Raw genomic sequence first — 24,157 nt, 5'->3', positions numbered from 1 at the left:
GGTCTCTGGCGCCCCCCTGCAGTTGGTCCCGCCGGCGCCCCCCCCCGAAAACGATCGCTACACTACCCGCCCTCTTCTCCCCAGATCCTTTTCCTTTTTGTTTAAATTTACCTCTCCGGCGCGCGGCAGCGTAGCGTTAGTGAGAAGGAGGCGGCGCTCCCCCGCCCCGAAGTGTCTTCTTCCCTTCGCTCAGTGTCCCGCCTTCTTCTGACGTCATTTTTGTCGTCAGAAGAGGGCGGAACCGAGCGAAGGGAAGAGACTGACACGTCGGGGCGGGGGAGCGCCGCCTCCTCACGCTACGCTGCCACGCGCCGGAGAGGTAAATTTAAACAAAAAAAAAAGGACAAGGATCTGGGGAGAAGAGGGCAAGGTAAGCATGGTGCGGCGGGGCGCCCCCCAGAGGATGGCTCCCTCCTGCCATGCTTACCTCGCTTACCGTGTCGGCACGGCCCTGCATAGTCATGCTGTGTTGGTAGGTATTTTTAACATTTTATTTTAGGAGGTTTTGCAGTTCATTTTAGAAACCAAAAAACAGATTTACGTATTTAAGTAGCGATTTTAGAAAAGATGCTATTTAAAGGCGAGATGTTCTGGGAGAACCTTCCAGATATACCGAATACCGTATTTGAGAACATCAATACGCATATTTCTTGGAAGTTTTTCCCATCAGTATTTACCCTGCTCAGAATCTGACATGGCTCCTAACGTCTCTTTTAGACCTGGGGCTTGGAGGAGCGGTTGAAGGGGAAATGTGCTGACCTCTCCGATGTTCAAAACCAACTCCCTTGGGACAGGGATCAACTTTCAGAGGCGACTCTCTAATTAGCTCACACTTGCATCTGTTTTCCACCCTTTGCATGGATATAGCCCCTCCGGACATGTACGCTTGTAGAACAGGTCTTTCTGGTATGTAGCACCATTTCTACATGTATCATTGACAGTGCTATGTGTATTTTACAAAAAGCTTAGCACTCGCTGGTTCTTTCTAAAAAAAACTGCTCTACCTTTACGTTCACAGACTGAAATGTCCTTTTTTTTTTTTTTTTGCTATCTGCACACCCTCTATCCCTTGTGCTGTAACGTTTGCTTCTCTCCCTGAAGTCAGTCATCCAAATGTAGATAAGCATTGTTCTTCCAAGGGAGTTGATTGCCACCTGGTTGATCTTTGGTTTAAACGAAGACCATATAAAACATAACACAACAGTTCATTATTTTCTTTTAATGGTCTATCAAAGCAATGCAAAATCTTTGACTTTTTCTTGACATGAAACATATCAGGAATTTGCTGCAACTCCATCTCATAGCATCTAAATTTGTAAAGCTTGGGGGGGGGGGGGGGGAGGTGTAGAGCCCAGACCCTCTGGTTTTTATTTTTCCTTTCTCTGCCCTTTAAATTTTATTAACAGTGTTGGTATATAAAGAAAATATTAAATTCTGATACAGTCAATACAAACAAAATAATGTGAACAGAAAATGGGCAGACTCCCCCCCCCCCCCCCCCCCTTTGATGCTGCTCTGCTACATGGATAGTGAAAGAGTATTCTGAATCCCTCTAGATAAGTAGGCAACCCTAGTGATACAATTCATTCACTAATTCTTTTATTACACTGGAGTGAGGTTACATTTAACATAGTTTCTGCTTGTATAGCGCTTTGAGCATTGGAGTCCAGCCTGGATCAGGCAAGATGTATAGCAGGTATTACTATGGTGCTCTCGGTGTCTCTCTTCTTCACACTGTCTCACTCCCATCTTCCACTTTCACTTTACTAGTCTTTCGTGTTTCTTTCCCCTCCCATTCTCTGTCCCCTTCACCTCAATACGTTTCCCCTTCCTTTCCTTCCCTCTTCTCCTGCCCTCTCCACTCATTCGTTTGGCCACTCTCACACTCTTGACATCCGTCTCTCTGTTTCACTGTCTTTCTTTCTCGTCCCATATATTTAATGCCTCTTTCATTTTGTCAGAGGCTTTCTCCAACCCTGAGAATTTCTATATGTACTTGTTCATAACTCAAGATTCCTGACTGTAGAAACTAGGAAATCGTCTACTAAAACTACTGCAGAAGGCACTGCGCTGCTCAGGCCTTTGCGTTCTGTGGTCTATCAGAAGACGAAATCCTGTGTGTACAGTCTGCAGCTTTAAGCAGGACTGTAGAAGGCTGGAGAGGGAGGAGCTTATATAGACGCTTACTGACTTCACTTTTTCCCTTCTCTGCAGTTATACTTTTGGAGGCTCTCTGATAAAGCTTAATGACGAAGCAGGTGCTGCTAGGCATCAGAGTTTCTCAGAGCCTGCTAGATTGCTAAGGAATGCGAGTACAATTGAATATTTTGCAAATGCCCAGAATGAGGCTATCAGCTTCCTTTTGAGCGCTCAGCAATGAGAGTATCAGGGTCTCTAGAAGAGGACCTTACTGCGCCCTCAGAACTTTCAGGGTGTTTGAGGAATGAGCTCTGGGATCTATCTCACTTTGGCATGATAAGTTTGATGTATGCAATGCTCCCTGCAATTCCTCCCCCCGACCCAATACACAGCAATAACCCAGTGCCAGGCTCAGATCACTCCAGACCAAGTCCAAAACTCTCCACGCTCCAACTCCATGAACCGTTGTGAACTAGCGCAGGACACTGGAGAGCGCTGTAGAGGAGATGCAGCTTCTGCTGACTGAAGACCCACTTCCTGTTTCTCAGATTCTTGTTCCTCTTCTTTTGATGGCAACAAGCTGATTGGTGGCTGGTGAGATCACAGGCACAGCTCTGTTGTCTGGTTGTTGGGGGTGGAGGGGAGGGGGGAGGACAAGGATGGAGATAATACAATGAGACTTGCATGAGGCTCTTGGAACCATGTGGTCAGCAGTCCAAAAAGAATTGAACCTCTCCGCTAAAGTCCACTGTTTTCATCTGGGTCCTTTTTTTTCTTTTCTTTTTTTTTTTTTTTGTTCTTCTTTTTCTCTGCAGTTCATGCCACGATCCAGAGTTATAAGCCCTTCCCAGTTAACCAGGACATATCGCCAGTTCTGAAGGGCAGACAAGGAAAAAAAACAAGTTAAATTGTAGCCCACAAAGCTAGGCCAGCTTAACTAAGATTACTGCCTGACCCATGTCATCTCTCCCCAGCTGACCAAGTTGTTCTTTTCCCATTGCTACCAAGGACATTTTCATTTCAATTTTTCTAGAAACCTCAGAACTAAGTGTAATGAGGGAAAAGCAGCACTAGATCAGGTTTTCAGGATTAACCTGCTTGTGATGATAATCAGAGGCACAAGAAAGCAGGAGGTGGAATGGAGGATGCACTGTACAACATGCTCCGCTACAATCATAAATCCTACCTACTACAGCATTACAACAGAAAGGGGCATACAACAAAGATTTCCCTCAGTATAAAAACTGTTCCAGCACTGGTCATCAGATTTCTCCCTGAACATACCACTGCAGAATCGCATCTCATCATAATATATAGACTTGGAGCCAAAAAATGTCTTTTACAAAGAGGGGGAGGTGTGGTCACAGCAGATCTTCCCAAACTTGTCCTGGGTGCTCAAGACAACCCACCATGAATATGCATGATTGAAATTTATATACTATATATTAGGTCTCCAATGCATGCAAATATACCTCATGCATATTCATGATATTTCAAAATCCTGACTGGCTGTGGGGTATAGCAGGACAAGTTTGGAAGGAAAAATTATCTTACCTGATAATGTTCTTTCCTTTAGTCACCTTTCTGATGCTGCTTTTAACTCCTAACCCTTACTCACTTGTTCAGTACCCATGTTTTATCATTCCCACCTTAGTAATTCCCTTATCCCTTATTTGTCCTGTTTGTCTGTCCTAATTAGATTGTAAGCTCTGTCGAGCAGAGACTGTCTCTTCATGTTCAAGTGTACAGTGCTGCATACGTCTAGTAGCACTATAGAAATATAAATAATACTAGTAGATGAATTCAGGAACTTGTGGATTATGACCCTCTACCAGCAGGTGGAGATAGAGGACATCAAACTCTGTCATATAGGACAGTGTGCAACCTGGTAAATCAGTATTTCCCATAACAAAGCAGAAGCAAAAATTAACCAAACATACATGTCTCCTTCCTCACAGAAACAAAGCAAGAACAATGTAATGTGGAATTTACAACACAGGAACATGCAGCAAAGTCTAAACAGAGAAATATACTAATACAGAGCAGTACACCGCTGAGCAAGGGAGGGACCCTGGATTCACCTGCTGTGACTAAAGGAAAGAAAATTATCAGGTAAGACATAATTTCTCCTTCCATGTCATCAGTAGCAGCTGAATACAGGAACCTGTGAGATGTAGCAAAGCAGTCCTCAAACAGGGTGGGACACAGAGACTCCCATGATGATAACTGAAGCTACAAAGGATGCTTCTGCACAAGCTTCAGTGTCCAAGTGATAATGCTTGGAAAAGGTATGCAAAGAGGACCATGTAGCCGATCTGCAGATTTCTTCAAGAAAATATGCTTGAGACTTGGCCCAGGATGTGAAAAGAACCCTCTTAGAGTAAGCTCTGCACAACATCGGAGGATGCTTCCCAGAAAGAATGTAAGCTGAAGAAATAGTTTCTTTAATCCAGTGAGCAATAGTTGCCTTTGATGCTGCATTGGCCTTGTTTGGCCCTGCCAGCAAAACAAGAAGGTGGTCTGAACGCCAAAAATCATTGGTGGCCTGCAGATATTGAAGGAGAACTCAGCGGATGATGGAAATCCTTACCATACTCATCCTTCCTAAATGATGGAAGAAACAACAGTTGCTTCTTGTGGAAGGAAGAAGCTTTCTCAGAAAGAAAAGACAGAACCGTTCGAATGGTAATGCTCACCTCCAAAAAAGCAAAGAAACGGATCTCTACAGGACAAGGCCTGAAGCTCTGATATTCTGTGAGCTGAGGAAATAACCACCAGAAAAAATGATTTCAAGGTAAGAATGGAACTGCGAGACTGAAAGATAATGAGAATGGCTATGTGAAGAGTAATGAAGATAAAGCGAACATGCTAAACAATTATTTCTCTTCAGTGTTCATGGAGGAAAATCCTGGAGAAGGACCGCAGTTGGCTGCCAAGGTAATGTCTGGGAATGGAGTGGATACTGTACTGTTTACGGACGAAAGAGTTTATTTTATTTTTATTTGTTACATTTGTATCCCACATTTCCCCACCTATTTGCAGGTTCAGTGTGGCTTACATTGTTCCGTAGAGGCGTTCGCCATCTCCGGTAGAGAAACAAATACAAGGAGTTGATGTGGTCGGATAAGGTTCATGTGTTATAGAAGCATTAGGAATTATAGAGAGGAAGAGTTATGTAGAGTCTGTTACAAGCTTTCGTTTCGTTGTGTTGCGGAGTTTAGGCACTTAAGTTGGGTCGATGGGGTATGCCTTTTAGAACAGGTTGGTTTTTAGTAATTTCCGGAAGTTTAGGTGGTCATATGTTGTTTTCATGGCTTTTGGTAGTCCTGGAGAATCTGAAGGTGGACAAAGCTATGGGGCTGTCTGGGATACATCCCAGGATACTGAAGGAACTCAGAGAGGTCCTGGCGGGACATGTTAAAGATTTATTTAGATCTTTAGAGACAGGAGAGGTTCCGTGAGATTGGAGACGAGCAGATGTGGTCCCTCTTCACAAAAGTGGAGACAGGGAAGAAGTGGGAAACTACAGACCGGTAAGTCTCATGCCGGTGGTAGGAAAAGAAATGGAGTCGCTGCTGAAAGGATAGTTAACTTTCTAGAAGCCGACGGGTTACAGGACCCGAGGCAACATGGCTTTATCAAAGGAAAATCCTGCCAAACTAATCTTATTGACTTCTTTGGGTGACCAAAGAACTGGATGAAGGACATGCGCTAGATGTAATCCACTTGGACTTCAGCAAAGCCTTTGATACAGTCCCCCACAGAAGACTCGTGAATAAACTGAAAGGGTTGAACTTAGCACCGAAAGTGGTGAACTGGATAAGAAACTGGTTGACCGACAGGTGGCAGAGGTTGGTGGTAAATGGAATCCACTCGGAGGAAAGGAAGGTGAGCAGTGGAGTTCCTCAGGGGTCGGTGCTGGGGCCTATTCTGTTTAATATATTTGTGGGAGATATTGCTGAAGGGTTGAAAGGAAAGGTGTGCCTTTTTGCGGATGACACGAAAATAGCCAATAGAGTGGATACCCTGGAGGGAGTAGAAACAATGAGAAGGGATCTCCGAATGTTAGAAGAAAGGTCGAGGATCTGGCAATTAAAATTTAATTGAAAATCCAAACACAGCCTCACACTTAACTATGTATATTTGATGTAGAACACTCACTCTGCTATGAAACCTATAACTTCTGTTTAAACTTAATGATGGAGAAAAAAAGCCATCAGAGTCGCCACCCAGCCAGCCCAACTCAGCAGGCTATAAGGCGTAGGCTCGGCGTGCCATAGGGTTACCATATGGCTTCAGAAAAAGGAGGACAGATTATGCCAGTCTGGGTTTTACTTTCATTGCTTTCAATGGAAGCAAAACCTGGACTGGATCAATGTGTCCTCCTTTTTCTGGAGCCATATGGTAACCCTAATCATGAAGCTTTTAAAAAACTCCATCAAATTTTACTCATTATAATATCAACCAGAAAGTTTCTATCTCAATATTTAATCTTTTGGTTTGCAGTCGTTTGTGTCTACCCTCCTGTAGATCAATGATAATTTATATAGTGTCTATTCCAAATGTTGTGGCTACCACTTTCAAGAGTGCAGACCAAGGAGCAGGGTTGCCAGGTGGAAAATATTTTTCCAGCCTAAAGGAGCCCAAAATCCAGCCCAAAACCCGCCCAAACTCAAACCCCGCCCCTGACACCCCCGCCCCCGCCGTCATCAACCCCGCCCCCGCCGTCATCGGCCCCGCCTTCCCCGTCACTAACCCCGCCTCCCACGTCACTAACCCCGCCTCCCACGTCACTAACCCCGCCTCCCACGTCACTAACCCCGCCCACCGCGGCCGAAAAAGCCACCTAAAAAAACCGCCCGAAGCACAAAAACCAGCCCAAAAAACCGCAACCCGCCGCGGGCAAAAATTTCCCGCGGCGGGTCGCGGAAAACCGCCCAATTGGGCGGTAAAACCGCCCACCTGGCAACACTGCCAAGGAGGTATGATTGAGAACAGGAGACGGCATGACATCAGAAAGTTGAAGCCAATTAGGTTAGTCTCAGTTTCCTCTCCCTTGCGCAGCCGTTTTTCCACGTACACTCAAAACAAAGCAATCATATGAGCTGCTGCATCCACGTAGTTCTTTATTGTTGATGGCATTTTTATTTAATCTCACTTATATTTTCAAACATGCTGGCTTGTGCAGCATACGGATGTACACCAAGGAAGTATAATAACGGAATAACTTTTCATAGGTAGAGTAGTAATTTGTTATAAATTGGAATCAGTGCATCATTTGGAGAGGCTGGTATAGGGACACCCTTGCATGTGTTATATTCGTGTAGAGATTTTTTTTCTCCTGGTAAAGGGCCAGTAAAACAGACATCATGTTATGAGAATCGGGTGCTCAACATTCAGAGTTTCTATCTATTTATTTATTTTCTTACTTATGGCAGCTATATTCCAAACTAAACATGAATTAGGTTGAAACCCAGGAACATTTAAAATCTGTTTTTCCTGTGCCTAGATCAAAAGAGAAAGATGGTTTGTGGGAACTTGCTCCTTTTTTTTTGAATGCAGTAGTATATTATAAAAAATTCACTTAATATTGTTTCTTACTACTATTTAAAAGAAAGATATTAAATAATGAGGGCAGAGCTACCTTCATGCTGAAGTCCAGTCTAAATGTGCCAACATTTTTCAGTTCTGTGATTATATACTTATTTCTTCTTCAGGTCTGGTTGGTTGTAAAAGGCATTTTTTTTGGTGGGGGGGAGAGGGGGGTTAATATTTGTCTCCCGGTCATGTGTTTGTATATAGATGAGTCCTAGGAATAATGATGGTTAAGGGAAAGCTGCAGTAGAAAAGATGGAGCTGAATGACATTTATGTGTTCCACATGGTGATGCACAGCTTGATGGGATTTCCTTGTTGTAAGACTGGAGTAAATCATTTCTTAGCTTCTTGTTTAAAATTAACCAAGAAGGAACAAATCTGGTAAAGGGGAAATGAGGCAGCATGAGTTCAGCCAACAAAACCTAGCCTTAAAACTATTAGCTGCTTGATCGACGTCAAGCTTCCTAATAGGATTTGAAAACAGCATTTTCTCAGTTATTAGCCAAATGCGAATACAGTTATAATGTTAATAAGTTTTGGATGTTACTGAATTCTATTATTCTGTCTTGCTGTATTTCCAGTTTTGGCACAGTATAATTCATCACAAGGAGAAAATATAAGAATACCAATGGATTGCATGAGAGATCTGCATGAAAGAAAATATTTATTTTTATTATTTTGACTTATGAAAACCACTTGTCCCTGAAACACGCTCAAAACAGAATAATCCATTTGTACAAAAGTGAAGAGGTGAAGATGTCTATAAAATAATGAGTGGAGTGGAACGGGTGGACGTGAATCACTTGTTTACTTTTTCCAAAAATACTAGGACTAGGGGGCACATAATGAAGCCACAAAGTAGTAAATTTGAAACTAATTGCAGAGAAAATATTTCTTCACTCAACGTGTAATTAAACTCTGGAATTCGAAGCCAGAGAATGTGGTAAAAGCAGTTTAGGATAACTTCCTAAAAGAAAAGTCCATAAGCCATTATTAAGGGAAGGGAAGGGAAAATGATCCAGTATTTTACCTTCTCTCTCCACCCCACACACACACACATGGTCCAGCATTTTACCTTCTTTCCCCCCCCATCCCCCCACACACACATATGGTCCAGTATTTTACCTTCTCTCTCCACCCCCCCATCCCCCCACACACACATATGGTCCAGTATTTTACCTTCTTCCCCCATCCCCCATCCCCACACACACACATATGGTCCAGTATTTTACCTTCTCTCTCCACCCCCCCATCCCCCCACACACACATATGATCCAGTATTTTACCTTCTCTCTCCACCCCCCCATCCCCACACACACACACATGGTCCAGTATTTTACCTTCTTCCCCCCCCTCCCCCATCCCCACACACACACATATGGTCCAGTATTTTACCTTCTCTCTCCACCCCCCCATCCCCACACACACACACATATGGTCCAGTATTTTAACTTCTCTCTCCACCCCACAAATAGTTCAGCATTTACCTTCTCTTCCCCACAAATCAGAAATAAGCCAACATCTCTCATTTATCTCTCTATCCCCCCCCCCCCCCCCCCCCCGTGTACCTTTTAAAAGTTTTCTTGTCTGTAGCAGTCGGTGACAGAGAGAAGGCTCTAGGGTTGGCGCAAGCAGGATGTATGAATCGTCGCTCGCCAGCACCGACCACTAGAGACAAGAAGACTTCTAAAAAGATACTCTCCTTTTGGCACAAATGAAGCTGGCTATGTTAATAAATGACCCTGCGGAACACCTGTGCACCAGGCCACCGGTTGAAAAATGCTGACCTAGTGCATTGATGTTATACAGTGGATGCAGTATCCATGTAACCTCAAGTCTATCCTACACACAGAGTTGCCAGATTGTTAAGCAGGATAAGTAATAAAGTGATGCTTACTTGCCATGAAGAACAAAGATCCTTTATTTGTGAAAGCATGAAGAGAAGGAAGCACATGTCCTTAATGTACCTATCACTATGGATTAATACCAGGAGCATATACATTGTCACACACGTGCGTACATATATAGAGAAAGGCTGAATCCCAGGAAAATGCATTGAAATGAATATTTACTTTTATTTATTTAGGATAATCATATGTACCCCTCCTTTCCCCAGACAGTCACACTGCGATCGTGCCAGGTCCTTCTGACCTGAATTGGCCACTGTTGGAAGCAGATGGACCATCGCTCTGACCCAGTATAGGTATTATGTTTTTATCTCCTGCTGGATTAGTCGAGGGGGCTCTTCCTTTAGCTCAGCAATTGAATCCCTGTTTATCAGTCAGAAAGTTGCCAGTGTGAAACCTTCATAAAAATGGAACGGCATTTTCACTGGTGCTGGTGCAGTACTTTAGAACAGGATCTGCCGATGTACTGCCTGTTCCACAATACAGACCCCATGTGCTGGTTATTTCCAGCACAGAATTCCATTTTACAAACTAAAGGGTCCCTTTTACCAGCTGTGGGAAAAGGGGGCCAGTGCTGGCTTCGGCGAATGTATCGAGGCCCCCTTTTACCGCAGCTGGTAAAAGGGAAGTCTCGCCTCCCTGCAGGAAATAGCCGTACAGCAAGTAAAGCACTTACCACGCAGCCATTTGGGGGGGGGGGGGGGGGCCGAGCCCTTACCATCATCCATTGAAGTGGCGGTAAGAGCTCCTGCATTAACCCAGCGGTAACTGGGTAGCGTGCAGCACTGCCCGATTACCGCTGGGTACATTTTTGTAGCGCCGGAAATGAACGCCCACTAGGAGTGGGAAGTACTGCTGGGCTGCTGCAGTGGTGCTTCCTGTACGTCCTACCAATCTTCTTACCCTCCATACTCTTCCCCTACCTCTTCTTCATCGCTCCACTTCCTTACCTACCCTATCCTTTCTCTCATACCTCTTTTATCCCATTTACCCTTGTTCATTTGTCCTACCACATACCTCCTTTGTTGATTCAGATACTACGGATTGTATTCTCTGTTACTATGTAAGCCACATTGAGCCTGCGATGAGAGGGAAAGCGCGGGATACAAATGTAATAAATAAATAAGCCCGCGTTGGGCTCACCACCGCTTAGTAAAAGGAGCCCTACGGGGCACAACAAGGGACATGACATCATTGTGGCAGCAAAGGAACATCCCTGTTATGAAATGACCCTAGGTGTCCATGTGGAGTGAACATAGTAACATAGTAGATGACGGCAGAAAAAGACCTGCATGGTCCATCCAGTCTGCCCAAGACAAACTCATATGTGTATACCTTACCTTGATTTGTACCTGCCTTTTTCAGGGCACAGACCGTACAAGTCTGCCCAGCAGTATTTCCCGCCTCCCAACCACCAGTCCCGCCTCCCATCACCGGCTCTGGTACAGACCGTATAAGTCTGCCCTCCCCTATCCTAGCCTCCCAACCACCAACCCCTCTTCCCCCCACCTGAGTGAAGGTCCAAGGGACCCTGGTTCAAATCCCACTTCAGCTCTTTCTGACCTTTTTTTTTTTTTTTTTTAATTGTGAGTCTGAATGTCGACCACTTCACTACCCTTCAGGCTTGCAGGTGTCTATATATATTCAGGTGCACTAGGTATTTTTCTGTCCCTGGAGGGCTCACAATTTAAAAAAATATATCACAGAGTTGAAGTGGGATTTGAATCGTGTCCCCTGGGTCTTAGTCCCCTGCTCTAACAATTCGACTACTCCTTCACTCCACATGGAAGTCTATTAAGAAGTTAATGTATAAAACATTTTAGCACCATCAACATCCACAGTGCCTGCAGCTGTCACAGAGTCCAGTATTCCTTACCCATTTCACATTCCAGGGAGGGTGGGGGACAGCGACCACTGGGGGATTAAGGAGGTGATTTGCCTTAATCTCTTTACAGGAAAGCTGCACAACTGGAGAACCTCTCTGTGACTTGGATGGGTACCAGGTCTAAATACCAATGTCTATTTTTTTGCACACAGACGTCCCTTCCCCTTCTAAAATCGGGTTGGATGTCTATATTTTAGCCCCTCCCTAGTCCCACCCAGACCACGCCCCCTTGCCCTGTGGACGTACTGAAGTTTTAGAGGTTCATATCCTGGTTTATAAAATTGGGATTTGGCCATCTATGCAATAAGGATGTCAAAATGCTGGTTTGAAAATGTCAGAAACATGAATAGAGCTTCTAACATAACGGCCACATGAGCTAAAAGATGCAGATATACACTTAGCTAAATATTTACAGGTACAGAGTCATAAAACGCGTCTAAAGACACCCACAGAGAGAGGGGAGTAGAGAGGGAGAATCCTTGTCCGTAATATCTGTATACTCACTCCACATCCCGTTTACGGATTGTTTTCCCAGAGGCCATGACTTCTGCCACTTTGGACACAATAGGATCATAGTTCATGCTGGCCACAGCAATTACCTCATCACTCCTGCAACAAAGTACATAAATACATAAATATTGCCATACTGAGAAAGACCAAAGGTCCATCAAGCCCAGCATCCTGTTTCCAACAGTGGCCAATCCAGGTCACAAATACCCGACAAGATCCCAAAAAAAGTACAAAACATTTTATACTGCTTATCCCAGTTATAGTGGATTTTCCCCAAGTCCATTTAATAATGGTCTATGGACTTTTCCTTTAGGAAGCCGTCCAAACCTTTTTTTCAAACTCCACTAAGCTAACCACCTTTATCACATTCTCTGGCAACGAATTCCAGAGTTTAATTACAAGTTGAGTGAAGAAAACCTTTCTCCAATTCGTTTTACATTTACTACATTGTAGCTTCATCGCATGCCCCCTAGTCCTAGTATTTTTGGAAAGCGTAAACAAGACATAAGTAATGCCACACTGGGAAAAGACCAAGGGTCCATTGAGCCGAGCATCTTGCCAACGACGGCGGCCAATCCAGGCCAAGGGCACCTGGCCAGCTTCCCAAATGTACAAACATTCTATACATGTTATTCCTTCACACCTACCCGTTCAACTCCACTCATTATTTTATAGACCTCTATCATATCTCCCCTCAGCCGCCTTTCTTTTGTCTGATTTTTATTTTTATTTAAGGACACCTGATCTACTATGGTCTCTTTTGCAACCTATCGGGATACCCTATCTTCCCTATTTTGGTGATATCTTTGAAAGATACCTTATCCCGAACCATGCGCTTTTGAGCGACTGTCGGCCTTCCCCCCGTTTCTAGTTTAAAAGCTACTCTATCTCCTTTTTAAATGCTGATGCCAGCAACCTGGTCCCACCCTGGTTAAGGTGGAGCCTATCCTTTCGGAATAGACTCCCCCTTTCCCAGAATGTTGCCCAGTTCCTAACAAATCTAAAACCCTCCTCCCTGCACCATCATCTCATCCACGCATTGAGACTCCGGAACTCTGCCTGGACACATCACCCCGTGCTCTACACGTGTCCCCTGTCTGGGGGAGACACACAGAGTGAGACCCCCAGGACACACGTCTCTATGTTGTACAACAATCTCCCTGTATCCAAGATATACTGAGTGGGAAAGAGCAGCTGGGTGACCACATGGGCAATATTTTTGAGGTTCTCATGGTTTCTCATTAGGATGTTTGTCGGTGATTCCAGTGTATTGTACAGATAATAAAGGTGCCCGGTGAGAATGACTCAACCAACCTTGAGCATACATCCTCTGAAGAGATGCGAAGAAGTGCTTCGGTCTGCAGGACAGTTCATACTAACCGTGTGAGGATGTCAGGAGTCAAAGGGCTGGTGTAATCAGAGCACACCGAACATCTGAATAAAACCTTTAGCACAGATACTTCATTTCCATGTTAAATTTCTACTTAACTCCTGATGTAATAAAGTGATGAAATGCATAGCGCACTAAAGAAAAAAAATCTACTCTAAATTGTCATTCAGTGATAAAATCAGTACAAAATTGCATTGTAGCTTAGAAATGTACTACTCCCAATATATTCAGGTTATTGATTTTGTGAAGCGTAAAGGTCTTCAGGGTCTGAGCGCTAGTAGACGCCCTTTGGAAACGGCCCTGGGAGGTTTGGAGGGTTGTGGGCCAATCACAGGCATTTATAATTCTTTATTAGTTATATATGATACTATCTCTCCTCATGGGTATATCAGCTAACCCATGGCACTTTTCACTCTGTGCTTCTGACACGTGCAGGAGACCGGCTCCTCCGAAGAATACCAGTAAGACACTGGTTTCCTCCATCACCAGGACAGGCCTTCCACCCTGATGTCAGCTGATAAGCAGTGCTCCAGTATCATCTGTAGGAAAATGCAGGTTTCTTCCCTGTGTTTCCCAGGTCCCACATCAATGACATGAATTAAAATGAAGAAGAAAAGAAAGCATCACCCAGGAGAGTCGAGGCAACAGTGTAGATCAAGTCCCAAGCTGCAGAGTATGAGAGAATGAAGCCATCGCCTGCCCGATGCATTTCAAATTCCAAATCCAGAACAACCAGAAAAGCAGAAGAAAGGAGGAAGTTAACCTGTTGACTTCTGATGGTACCAAAGAAAACAAATCCGTGTCTGTAAGTAACACGCTTGGCATTTACCTAAAATCCACTGTCTTTTGAGTTCTCTGACATTATAAACTAATTGTACCCAGATAGATTAAAAAAAGAGCAAGTCTCCTTCAAGGTTATATCCACTGATTGCAGCCTGCAGAAAGGCAGGGACAGTGGCAACTTGAGTTGTACCCTCCCTCCCTGACACAATCACAGGATCTCGTGCAGTCACTGAGCAGTTCACTCTGTGTTAGGGGGTGACAAGTGAACCCCATTGCTTCACTGATCAGTATGACTGTTCTTAGCTAGGGACCCTTAAGTGTGACCTCCTGGACTGAGGTGAGCCCTGAACAGGGACACCAGCTGGTGGTGACTGAAGAGAGATAAAATTAGGGGGGCAGTGACAATAGTACCTGGTCATGGCAAAGCATAAGGAAACCTTAACTTTAAATTAAAGTTTTTCCTGCCAGGTTCTGAATTATCTGCTCCCTGCAGGCTTCTGTCACAGCAGCTCATGACTGAAAGCTTCCAGTGTGATGTCTGGGAAGCAAAGAAGCATTCCAGATGCAAACCAGCTGAAAATGTATTCAAGAAAAATTTAACTGAAAGGTTTTTGCTTCAGATGGGGCCAAGGGCTATGTAGCAGTTGGTTATGTTGAAATACTATAGATTCAGTGTAACTGAAACTGTTAAGAATGTTCTATTTTTGATGCTGACAGGCATTGGTAATGAAAGTCTTTAGTTGTGACACTTCCTAAAGAGAGGGAGGGAGAGGGAGGTACCATGTATCGCAGTCAGCAGGTTAATGCCTTTTTCCCCCCAAAAGATTAAAACCATGCCTTCACCAGAGCTGCCGCCTCATCTGAAGAAGCTCCACCCACTTTTGTGATGTCATAGCACATGTCGCTCATGAGCAGAAACATAACTATGCAAAAGGCCCTCCGTCTGGTGAGCTTTTCTACAAATGTTCCACCATGGTACGATATGTGTATTGGGCTGTAGAAGGTCCTGAGGCTCTGTCCTGGTGTGATGCATGCCCTGCGCTGTGTATGTACTAATGTCCCACAGGTGTGTTATGCTACCGAAGTTGCTCCCTTACTCACAACACATTCAGTGGTGGATCTGTCCACTCTGTGTGCATTACAGAGAGCGAGGGCACTTCCACAAGACTCAGGCTGCTAAATTCCTCCATGATCTCTTTGTTCTGGCTCCTTCCAGAACGTTCCCTGGAATCTGATCTGTTAATGAATTGTATTGCAGTAGTTATCAATCCCTGTCCCTGGGAACCCCCCCAGCTAGCCTGCTATTCAGGATTTCCATAATGCATGGGAATATTTGTATGCAAATGTATCTCATGCATTTGATTTGTGGATATCCTGACAATCAGGAGAATGTCTGAGATTGGGAAGTACTGGGATAGTGGATGAGGGTAGTTTGACTGATGGCATATAAGCATATCTGTCCATACACGTGTAAATGCCAAATCCCCCCCCCTCCCCCCATTCTGTAAGCCTGCGCATGTTTTACAGGTAGGCAGAGTCAGGGCGGGCTTCACACATATCGACAGGATCCGTGCCTATCTCATACCAGCTCTATGGCTGCCGTGAGCGTATGGTGCGTACAGAGCCGGTCCTTCAAGGACAGTAGGTGCCCTTCTTCCTCTGTAGAACAGATGCCACACAGTCCACCCTCTTAGGGGGCCCCAATGCCACGCAATGAGAGTTTATCCTATAATGGCACTTGGCAGCCCACGTTCTAACACGCCTAATGTTTCCATGCCCCCAGGTGTAAATGTGGCAAGGGTGAGCACGATTCAAGAATTTGTACGTGTAAGTGGTGGCACAGCCCATGTCCCCCCCCCCCCCCCCCCCCCCCTCCATGCTCCACTCATGCAAATACCTCCTTGTATGTTTGTGCTATGCCCTTACAAAAAACACTTGGATGCTTTCCTGCCTGTCACTGGGATTCTGGACTTTTACACGCTCAAGCGTAATGTGGCACCTTTGTTTGCAATTGCTCGTTTAACGCCTGCTATGTCTGACATCACAAAAGGAACTGCGATGGAATTACAGCTTTCAGGCCAGGCTAGAGAAGCCATGAAGGCAGGAGGCAGCCCTAGGATCCAGCAGGCAGAAGATCCCGAGGTGATTATCCTGAACCAAAGAGTCATCTGAAGGACAGGTTACCTCCATAGGTCTATGCACGTTGCCATCCTATTATAGGACAAGAATCTCCGCTTTGGCTTCCTAAACAGCAAAATAATGCACATGTAGTTCCTTCTATTAAGTTACTTCTTATTAGTTTTAAAGCAGCAGGTCTGGTCCCCTGTAATGATTTGTTAGCAGACTGTAGGAAGAAATGCAGTTGGAGAGTTCAATTAAACCCTTAATACAATGGTTCCCAAGCTGTGGATCAACACCATGGGCGTTATCGGGAGAGTGGACTTAATAAATAACTAAATAAAATGGGGTCTCAGAAACCACCCCCAGCCTTCAGTGTGACCTATGCTGAAGACATCATGGGACTTGGAAGCAAAGATTGTCATAAGGAGGAGAAGCAGCCAAGATTATCACCAATGCAAATTTATTGAAAGTTGACCCAACTCGGCCGAGTTTCAGCACAAGTGCCTGCATCAAGGGTCATCCACAGGGCCGCCAAGAGACTGGGCTGGGCCCCTGAGGTTGCTGCCACCGCTCCCCCCTCCACCCCCCCACCCCCGGTCCGCCACTGGGCCCCACCCCCTGCATTGATATCACAGTGCCTCTCACCTCCGTATGAAAGCGCTGCAGGCAGCAGGGCAGCAGATCGCCTCCCTTCGGCCCTCCTTCTCTCCTTGTGTCCCACCCTCGCGGAAGTTACATCAGACAAGGGCGCGGCACAGGGAGGGAAGGAGGCCCAAAGGGAGGCGATCTGCTGCCTGCAGCGCTTTCACACGGAGGTGAGAGGTGCTGCGATTTCAATGCAGGGGGCCCGGCCCGGTTTCAGACGGTCGATGACGGAGGGCCTGCGGCACCGGGCCCCCCTTGGAGGCCCAGGCCTAGAGAATTTAGTCCCCCCTGCCCCCCTCTCGGCGGCTATAGTCATCCATTTCTCAAGAAATCAAGGCACAGCACAAAGTTCTGTCTCCTCGCAGTGAACTGAAATTTCACTCACCGCACCGATCGACAATCAGTGCATTGTGAGGACAGAGAAGTTTGGGCTTTTGTGGTCCCATTTATGAGGTTACCCTGGCTGGTTAAGAGCTGAATATTGGCTGACTCTGCCCCTGGAGTGCCCACAAAATAGCAGCTTTTGTATTGGGTACTAACTGGACATTTTCAGGGCCCAGTTAGCCATGGACAGCTGATTTAAATCACCAATAGGTTCTCCTGGCCACTTAAATCATTTTTAATATCGGGCTCATGAATTCTATAACCTACCCATTTAAATATTTGACACTCCTATGCCTGCCCATGTCCTTCCCCCTGTGTCTAGAGGCCAAGAACTTCCTGGTAGAATGCGTTATGGAAGTAATTCTTGGGGATAATATTAACAAAAAAAAAGGGTTTCACGTAAGTACTAAGTTGTCAGCTGACAATTCCTCTCAAACTTGGGAGCTTATACTGTATTTAGACCTTGCCATTCAAATACCAAAAGCCATAAGAAATACCACTGACTATCTATAGTTCAAAACCCACCTATTCAAAAAATTGTTCAACTAACTCAAACAATCTATCCATCACCTCCCCACGCAATAAATGTTAAAACACCCATGTAATGTCACCTAAATATAAACTCTAAGCCACTTTGAACTGAAATCTGTTTTCGGATAACAGTGGGATACAAGAATGCATAAATAAAATACATAAAAATTGCCCAGATTTAAGTAGGTGCCTTGCACTGAAAATCTTTAAGAAGCTGCCTGACTTTTTCTTCACTATAACCAGGGCTTTTTTTGAGGGGGTACTTGGGGGTACTGAGTACCAGCACCTTTTTCATTGTCTGCTAAAATTGGCCCATGGCCCCAGGTTTTAATAAAAGAGCTCAGTCCCTACACACTAATTCTGCCTTGTCATAGGTTCTGTGACTGGTTGCAGGGGGCCTGGCTACTGTGGAATGGGTCCCTCAGTGATCACCCCACCCCTGAAGGGTGGCCTGGCATTTGAGTACCAGCACCTATTTTGTTAGAAAAAATGCACTGACTATAACTCTGCTTCCATAGGCCATGGCCCACTTTTCAGGCACCTCAGAGGAGTCTCTTTAGGTTTCTAGATGCAAAACCTAGGAAGATAAACCCTGTTAACCCTGGTCCCGAGTGCTTAGTATGCTACAGGGAGCAGTGAGGCAGTTTCATATTCCCTGCCTGCCTGCTGCACTGATACATTATATCCTGCAGTGTCCGTGACGATGACGAGGAAGGTAAGAAGCCACTGTACCTTGTATAAAACGCCACAAATTTAAGTTCATCAAGATCCCCCTGGACAATGACATCATCAAATCCTTCCCCATGGCCTGTAAAAAATGAAAAAGGAAAGGAAATGTCTCCTGAGGCATCAGCACAGAACTGCCAGGACGACACGGCAACATTGGTCACGGGCGTCCAGGAGAAGCAAATGTAAGCTCCGCCCCCTGAGAGCCAGCCACAACCTACGTTTACCGTAACTTTGTAGTCGCTAAGGCCGATACCTCAGTTGCAGGTTACTCTCAGAGAGACGAGCCCATAAAATAAGGGATGAAGTAACATAGTAACATAACATAGTAGATGACGGCAGAAAAAGACCTGCACGGTCCATCCAGTCTGCCCAACAAGATAACTCATATGTGCTAATTTTGTGTATACCCTACTTTGATTTGTACCTGTGCTCTTCAGGGCACAGACCGTATAAGTCTGCCCAGCACTATCCCCGCCTCCCAACCACCAGCCCCGCCTCCCACCACCGGCTCTGGCACAGACCGTATAAGTCTGCCCAGCACTATCCCCACCTCCCAACCTCCAGCCCCGCCTCCTGATCTTGACTAAGCTCCTGAGGATCCATTCTAAGATATGTAAGGGGAATATCTAGCACAGGGGCGTAGCCAGACACCCAATTTTGGGTGGGCCTTGGCCCAAGATGGGTGGGCAGAAGAACCCCACCCCGTCTCACAAGTGATTTGGTCTCTCCCTGTCTTGCCTGCATGCCATATGGTCTTTAAAGCATCCCTACTCTCCCACATACCTTTTAAATAGTAGATTTTCACCAACGAGCAGCACCTAATACACACTCTCATGTTGGCCCCACAGCCTTCCCTTTGATGCAAATTCCTGTTTCTGCATAGGCAGGAATACAGCTGTGGGGCTGGTGCAAGCAGTATGTATCAGTAGCTGTTCGCTACAGGCGACGATCTGCTATTTACAAGGTATGCAGGAGGGACAGTTGTTAAGAATTTTCAGCTGGTGAGGCTTGGGGATCCCTGCCAGCCACATCATAGGTATGGTGCTACTGGGTGGGTCTGAGCCCATAGTGGGTGGGCCTGGGCCCACCCTTGGCTACGCCACTGATCTAGCATACAGAAGGATGAGGTAAGGTAAAATTATGTATAATCATACCTGATAATTTTCTTTCCATTAATCATAGCTGATCAATCCATAGACTGGTGGGTTGTGTCCATCTACCAGCAGGTGGAGATAGAGAGCAAACTTTTGCCTCCCTATATGTGGTCATGTGCTGCCGGAAACTCCTCAGTATGTCGATATCAAAGCTCCATCCGCAGGACTCAGCACTTAGAGAATTACACCCACGAAGGGACACTCTGCCCAGCTCACCACCGCCGAAACGGGGGAGGGGAATTAACCCAGCTCATCCCCACACAAGTGGGGGAGGGGAATCCGTCCAGCTCATCCCCGCGGAGCGGGGGAGGGACACCACACCCGCCGATGCGGGGGGATCTGGCTTATCCTGCAACCGCAACAGCGGGAGGAGCTGACTGACCCTAACACCGCCGAAGCGGGAGGGGTACAAAGCTGCCCTACAGCCGCACGAAGCGGGAGGGAGTGCCGGCAGAATTTAAATCTCAATCCAGCCCCGTAAAACGGAGGGGAGAGGAATGCAGCAGCTCACTGTAACACAAACTCGTCTCAACTCTTGAAGAATCCAAGTGAAGGAAGAACTTGAACACGAAGTCTTTCTGAAGTAACTGAAGACTAAACTTGAACCTGAAATGCAACCAGAATAAAAACAGTACAGATATCTGGGAGGGGCTATGGATTGATCAGCTATGATTAATGGAAAGAAAATTATCAGGTATGATTATACATAATTTTACCTTCCATATCATCAAGCTGATCAATCCATAGACTGGTGGGATGTACCGAAGCAGTACTCACCCAGGGCGGGACATAGAAATCCCTGACCTCAACACTGAAGCTCCAAACCGGGCCTCCGCCCGTGCAGCCACAGTCAACCGGTAATGCTTGGAGAATGTATGAGCCGAAGCCCAAGTTGCCGCCTTGCATATCTCTTCCAAGGAGACGGATCCGGCCTCTGCCATCGAGGCCGCCTGAGCTCTCGTGGAGTGAGCCTTCAGCTGGATAGGCGGCACCTTCCCCGCGGCCACATAAGCCGCTGCAATGGCTTCCTTGACCCATCTTGCCACTGTAGGCTTAGCAGCCTGCAGACCCTTACGAGGACCTGCAAACAGGACAAACAGATGATCCGATTTCCGGAAATCATTGGTCACTTCCAAGTATCTGCTGATGACTCGTCTCACATCCAGATATTTAAGAGCAGAGTACTCCTCTGGGTAGTCCTCCCTACGAAAGGAAGGGAGACAGAGCTGCTGATTCACATGGAAGCGAGAAACAATCTTGGGCAGAAAGGAAGGCACTGTGCGAATAGTCACTCCTGCCTCAGTGAACTGCAGAAAAGGCTCTCGACATGAGAGCGCCTGGAGCTCGGAAACTCTTCTGGCTGAAGTGATAGCCACCAAAAAGACTGCTTTCAACGTCAGGTCTTTCAGAGATGCCCTCGACAAGGGTTCAAAAGGCGGCTTCTGCAATGCTCTTAGCACCAGGTTGAGATTCCACGCAGGCACCACTGAGTGCAGAGGAGGGCGCAGGTGATTAACTCCCTTGAGAAAGCACACCACATCTGGCTGTGAAGCCAGGGAAGCACCCTTCAGGCGGCCCCTGAAGCAAGCCAGAGCCGCTACCTGGACTTTAAGGGAACTGAGCGACAGGCCTTTCTCCAGACCTTCTTGCAGGAACGCCAACACTGAAGAAATTGGAGCAGTGAAGGGAGAAAGAGAGCCTGCTTCACACCATGCTGCAAAGATACGCCAAACCCTGGCGTAAGCAGTAGAAGTAGAGCGCTTCCTCGCTCTCAGCATAGTGGCGATGACCTTGTCTGAGAAGCCCTTCTTCCTCAGACGCTGCCGCTCAATAGCCAGGCCGTAAGACCAAAGGGGGAGGGATCCTCCATCACCACGGGACCCTGATGTAACAGGCCCTGTTCCACTGGCAGTCGCAGAGGATCGTCCACTGAGAGCCTGATCAAGTCCGCATACCAGGGACGCCTGGGCCAATCCGGACCCACCAGGATTACCCTGCCGGGATGCTTTGCCACCCGGTCTAGCACCCTGCCCAACATGGGCCAGGGCGGGAACACATAGAGGAGCTCTTGTGTCGGCCACTGTTGGAGAAGAGCATCTACTCCCAGGGATCGAGGGTCCCGTCCTCTGCTGAAGAAGCGCGGCACTTGGCAATTGGCCGATGACGCCATCAGATCTAGGCTCGGCTGGCCCCAGCGCTTCGTGATGTCCAAGAACGCCTGAGCAGATAGCTGCCACTCTCCGGGCTCCAAGGTATGGCGACTGAGAAAGTCCGCCTTGACATTCATGACTCCGGCAATGTGGGCCGCTGAAAGCTGCTCCAGGTTCGCTTCCGCCCACTGGCAAAGATACATAGCCTCCTTGGCTAGAGGGGCGCTCTTGGTACCTCCCTGGCGGTTGACATAGGCCACAGCCGTGGCATTGTCCGACAGGACCCGTACAGGCTTCCACACCAGTACCGGGATGAACTCCAAAAGCGCCAACCGAATGGCTCTGAGTTCCAGGAGGTTGATAGACCACTTTGCCTCTGCAGGAGACCAGGGCCCCTGCGCTGTCCTTCCCAAGCAGTGGGCTCCCCAGCCCGACAAAGAGGCGTCCGTCGTGACGACAATCCACTCTGGGGTCACCAGAGGCATTCCCGCAGACAATTTGTCTGTCTGCATCCACCAGCTCAGCGCCTTGCGCACTGCTGGGTCCAAGGGAAGTCGCACAGCATAATCCTCCGACATCGGAGTCCAGCGCTGCAGCAAGGAGTGTTGAAGTGGTCTCATATGAGCCCTGGCCCAGGGCACCACTTCCATCGTGGCCGTCATAGAGCCCAACAGCTGCACATAGTCCCAAGCCCGAAGAGGAGAGGCTCCCAGGAACTGGTCCACCTGAGCCTGAAGTTTGACAATCCGATTGTCTGGCAGGAACACTCTGCCCACTTGGGTGTCGAATCGAACTCCCAGGTACTCCAGGGACTGAGTCGGGCGCAGCTGGCTCTTCTCCCAGTTGATGATCCATCCCAGGGAGCTCAAAAGAGCAACTACCCGGTCCACAGCTTTGCCGCACTCTGCATAAGAGGGGGCTCGGATCAACCAGTCGTCCAGATAAGGATGGACTTGTATCCCTTCCTTTCGTAGGAAGGCCGCGATGACCACCATTACTTTGGAAAAGGTCCGCGGAGCAGTAGCCAACCCGAATGGGAGGGCTCTGAACTGGAAGTGTCGTCCCAGGACTGCAAAACGCAGGAAGCGTTGATGAGGAGGCCAGATGGGAATATGCAGGTACGCTTCCTTGATGTCCAAGGAAGCCAAGAACTCTCCTGCCTTCACTGCCGCTATAACAGAGCGGAGAGTCTCCATGCGAAAGTGCCGCACTTTCAAGGCCCGATTGACCCCTTTGAGGTCGAGGATAGGCCGGACAGAACCTCCTTTCTTTGGTACCACAAAGTAAATGGAGTAACGTCCCTTGCCAAGCTGACTTTCTGGCACAGGAACGACCGCGCCCAGGCGGATCAGATTGTCCAAGGTCTGCTGCACTGCCACAGCTTTGACCGGAGACTTGCAGGGAGAGAGTACAAACCCGTCTTTTAAGGGTCGGCAGAACTCTAGCTTGTAGCCGTCTCTGATGACTTCCAGCACCCACATGTCTGAAGTTATTGTGGTCCACTCGCCCAGAAACGAGGACAGCCGTCCTCCAATCTGCACTGGGGCGTGGACCAAGGCCCCGTCATTGGGTACGAGACCCTGGGGGAGGACCGGAGGAAGCACCTCCGGGACGGCGGTCTCTGCGAAAGGAATGCTGCTTGGGGGAGAAATTCCTCTTGAAGGAAGAGGGGGCAGAGGAACCCGACTTGCCCGGGCGGTACCGACGGGCTTCCTGCAACCGTCCTCTGGAGGTACCGGGACGAGTACTAGCCCGAGCCCTGACCTCTGGTAATTTCTTGCCCTTAGACGTGCCGAGATCGGTCACGATTTTGTCCAGCTCGACCCCAAAGAGCAGCTTGCCTTTAAAAGGCAATCTAGCCAGGCGGGATTTAGAGGCGTGGTCAGCAGACCAATGTTTCAGCCAAAGCCACCGCCGCGCAGAGATTGTCTGAGCCATGCCTTTAGCTGAGGCCCTCAAGACATCATACAGCAAGTCTGCCAAATAGGCTAAGCCCGATTCCAGGGCCGGCCAATCAGCCCTCAAGGAATGATCCGAGGGGGAAGCCCGCTGCACCATAGTCAGGCACGCCCTGGCCACATAGGAGCCGCAAACTGAGGCCTGCAAACTTAAAGCAGCCGCCTCAAAGGACGACCTTAAGGCCGCCTCCAATCTTCTGTCTTGGGCGTCCTTTAGGGCCGTGCCACCTTCCACCGGCAACGCCGTTTTCTTAGTCACCGCAGTGATTAAAGA

At 47.2% G+C, this 24,157-nt stretch overlaps 1 protein-coding gene across 3 annotated transcripts in view; it reads right to left on the bottom strand.

The window, feature by feature from the left end:
* Positions 1 to 1,504: 1,504 nt before the first annotated feature.
* The window catches only part of LOC115480791 (apoptosis-inducing factor 3-like), a 125,253-nt gene continuing 102,600 nt past the window's right edge, over positions 1,505 to 24,157 (bottom strand). For all 3 annotated transcript variants that reach the window (XM_030219693.1, XM_030219694.1, XM_030219695.1), the window contains 4 exons: positions 18,625 to 18,700; positions 16,396 to 16,455; positions 12,033 to 12,137; positions 1,505 to 3,013 (listed from right to left, as the gene is read on the bottom strand). In XM_030219693.1, coding sequence (XP_030075553.1) covers positions 2,974 to 3,013; positions 12,033 to 12,137; positions 16,396 to 16,455; positions 18,625 to 18,700 — 281 coding nt within the window. In that variant the 3' untranslated portion in view covers positions 1,505 to 2,973. The remainder of the gene's footprint in view (positions 3,014 to 12,032; positions 12,138 to 16,395; positions 16,456 to 18,624; positions 18,701 to 24,157) is intronic.

Source organism: Microcaecilia unicolor, chromosome 11 (assembly GCF_901765095.1).
Source record: "Microcaecilia unicolor chromosome 11, aMicUni1.1, whole genome shotgun sequence".
In the NCBI taxonomy this organism is placed as follows: domain Eukaryota; kingdom Metazoa; phylum Chordata; class Amphibia; order Gymnophiona; family Siphonopidae; genus Microcaecilia; species Microcaecilia unicolor.
This window is presented reverse-complemented; position numbering and strand designations above follow the sequence as displayed.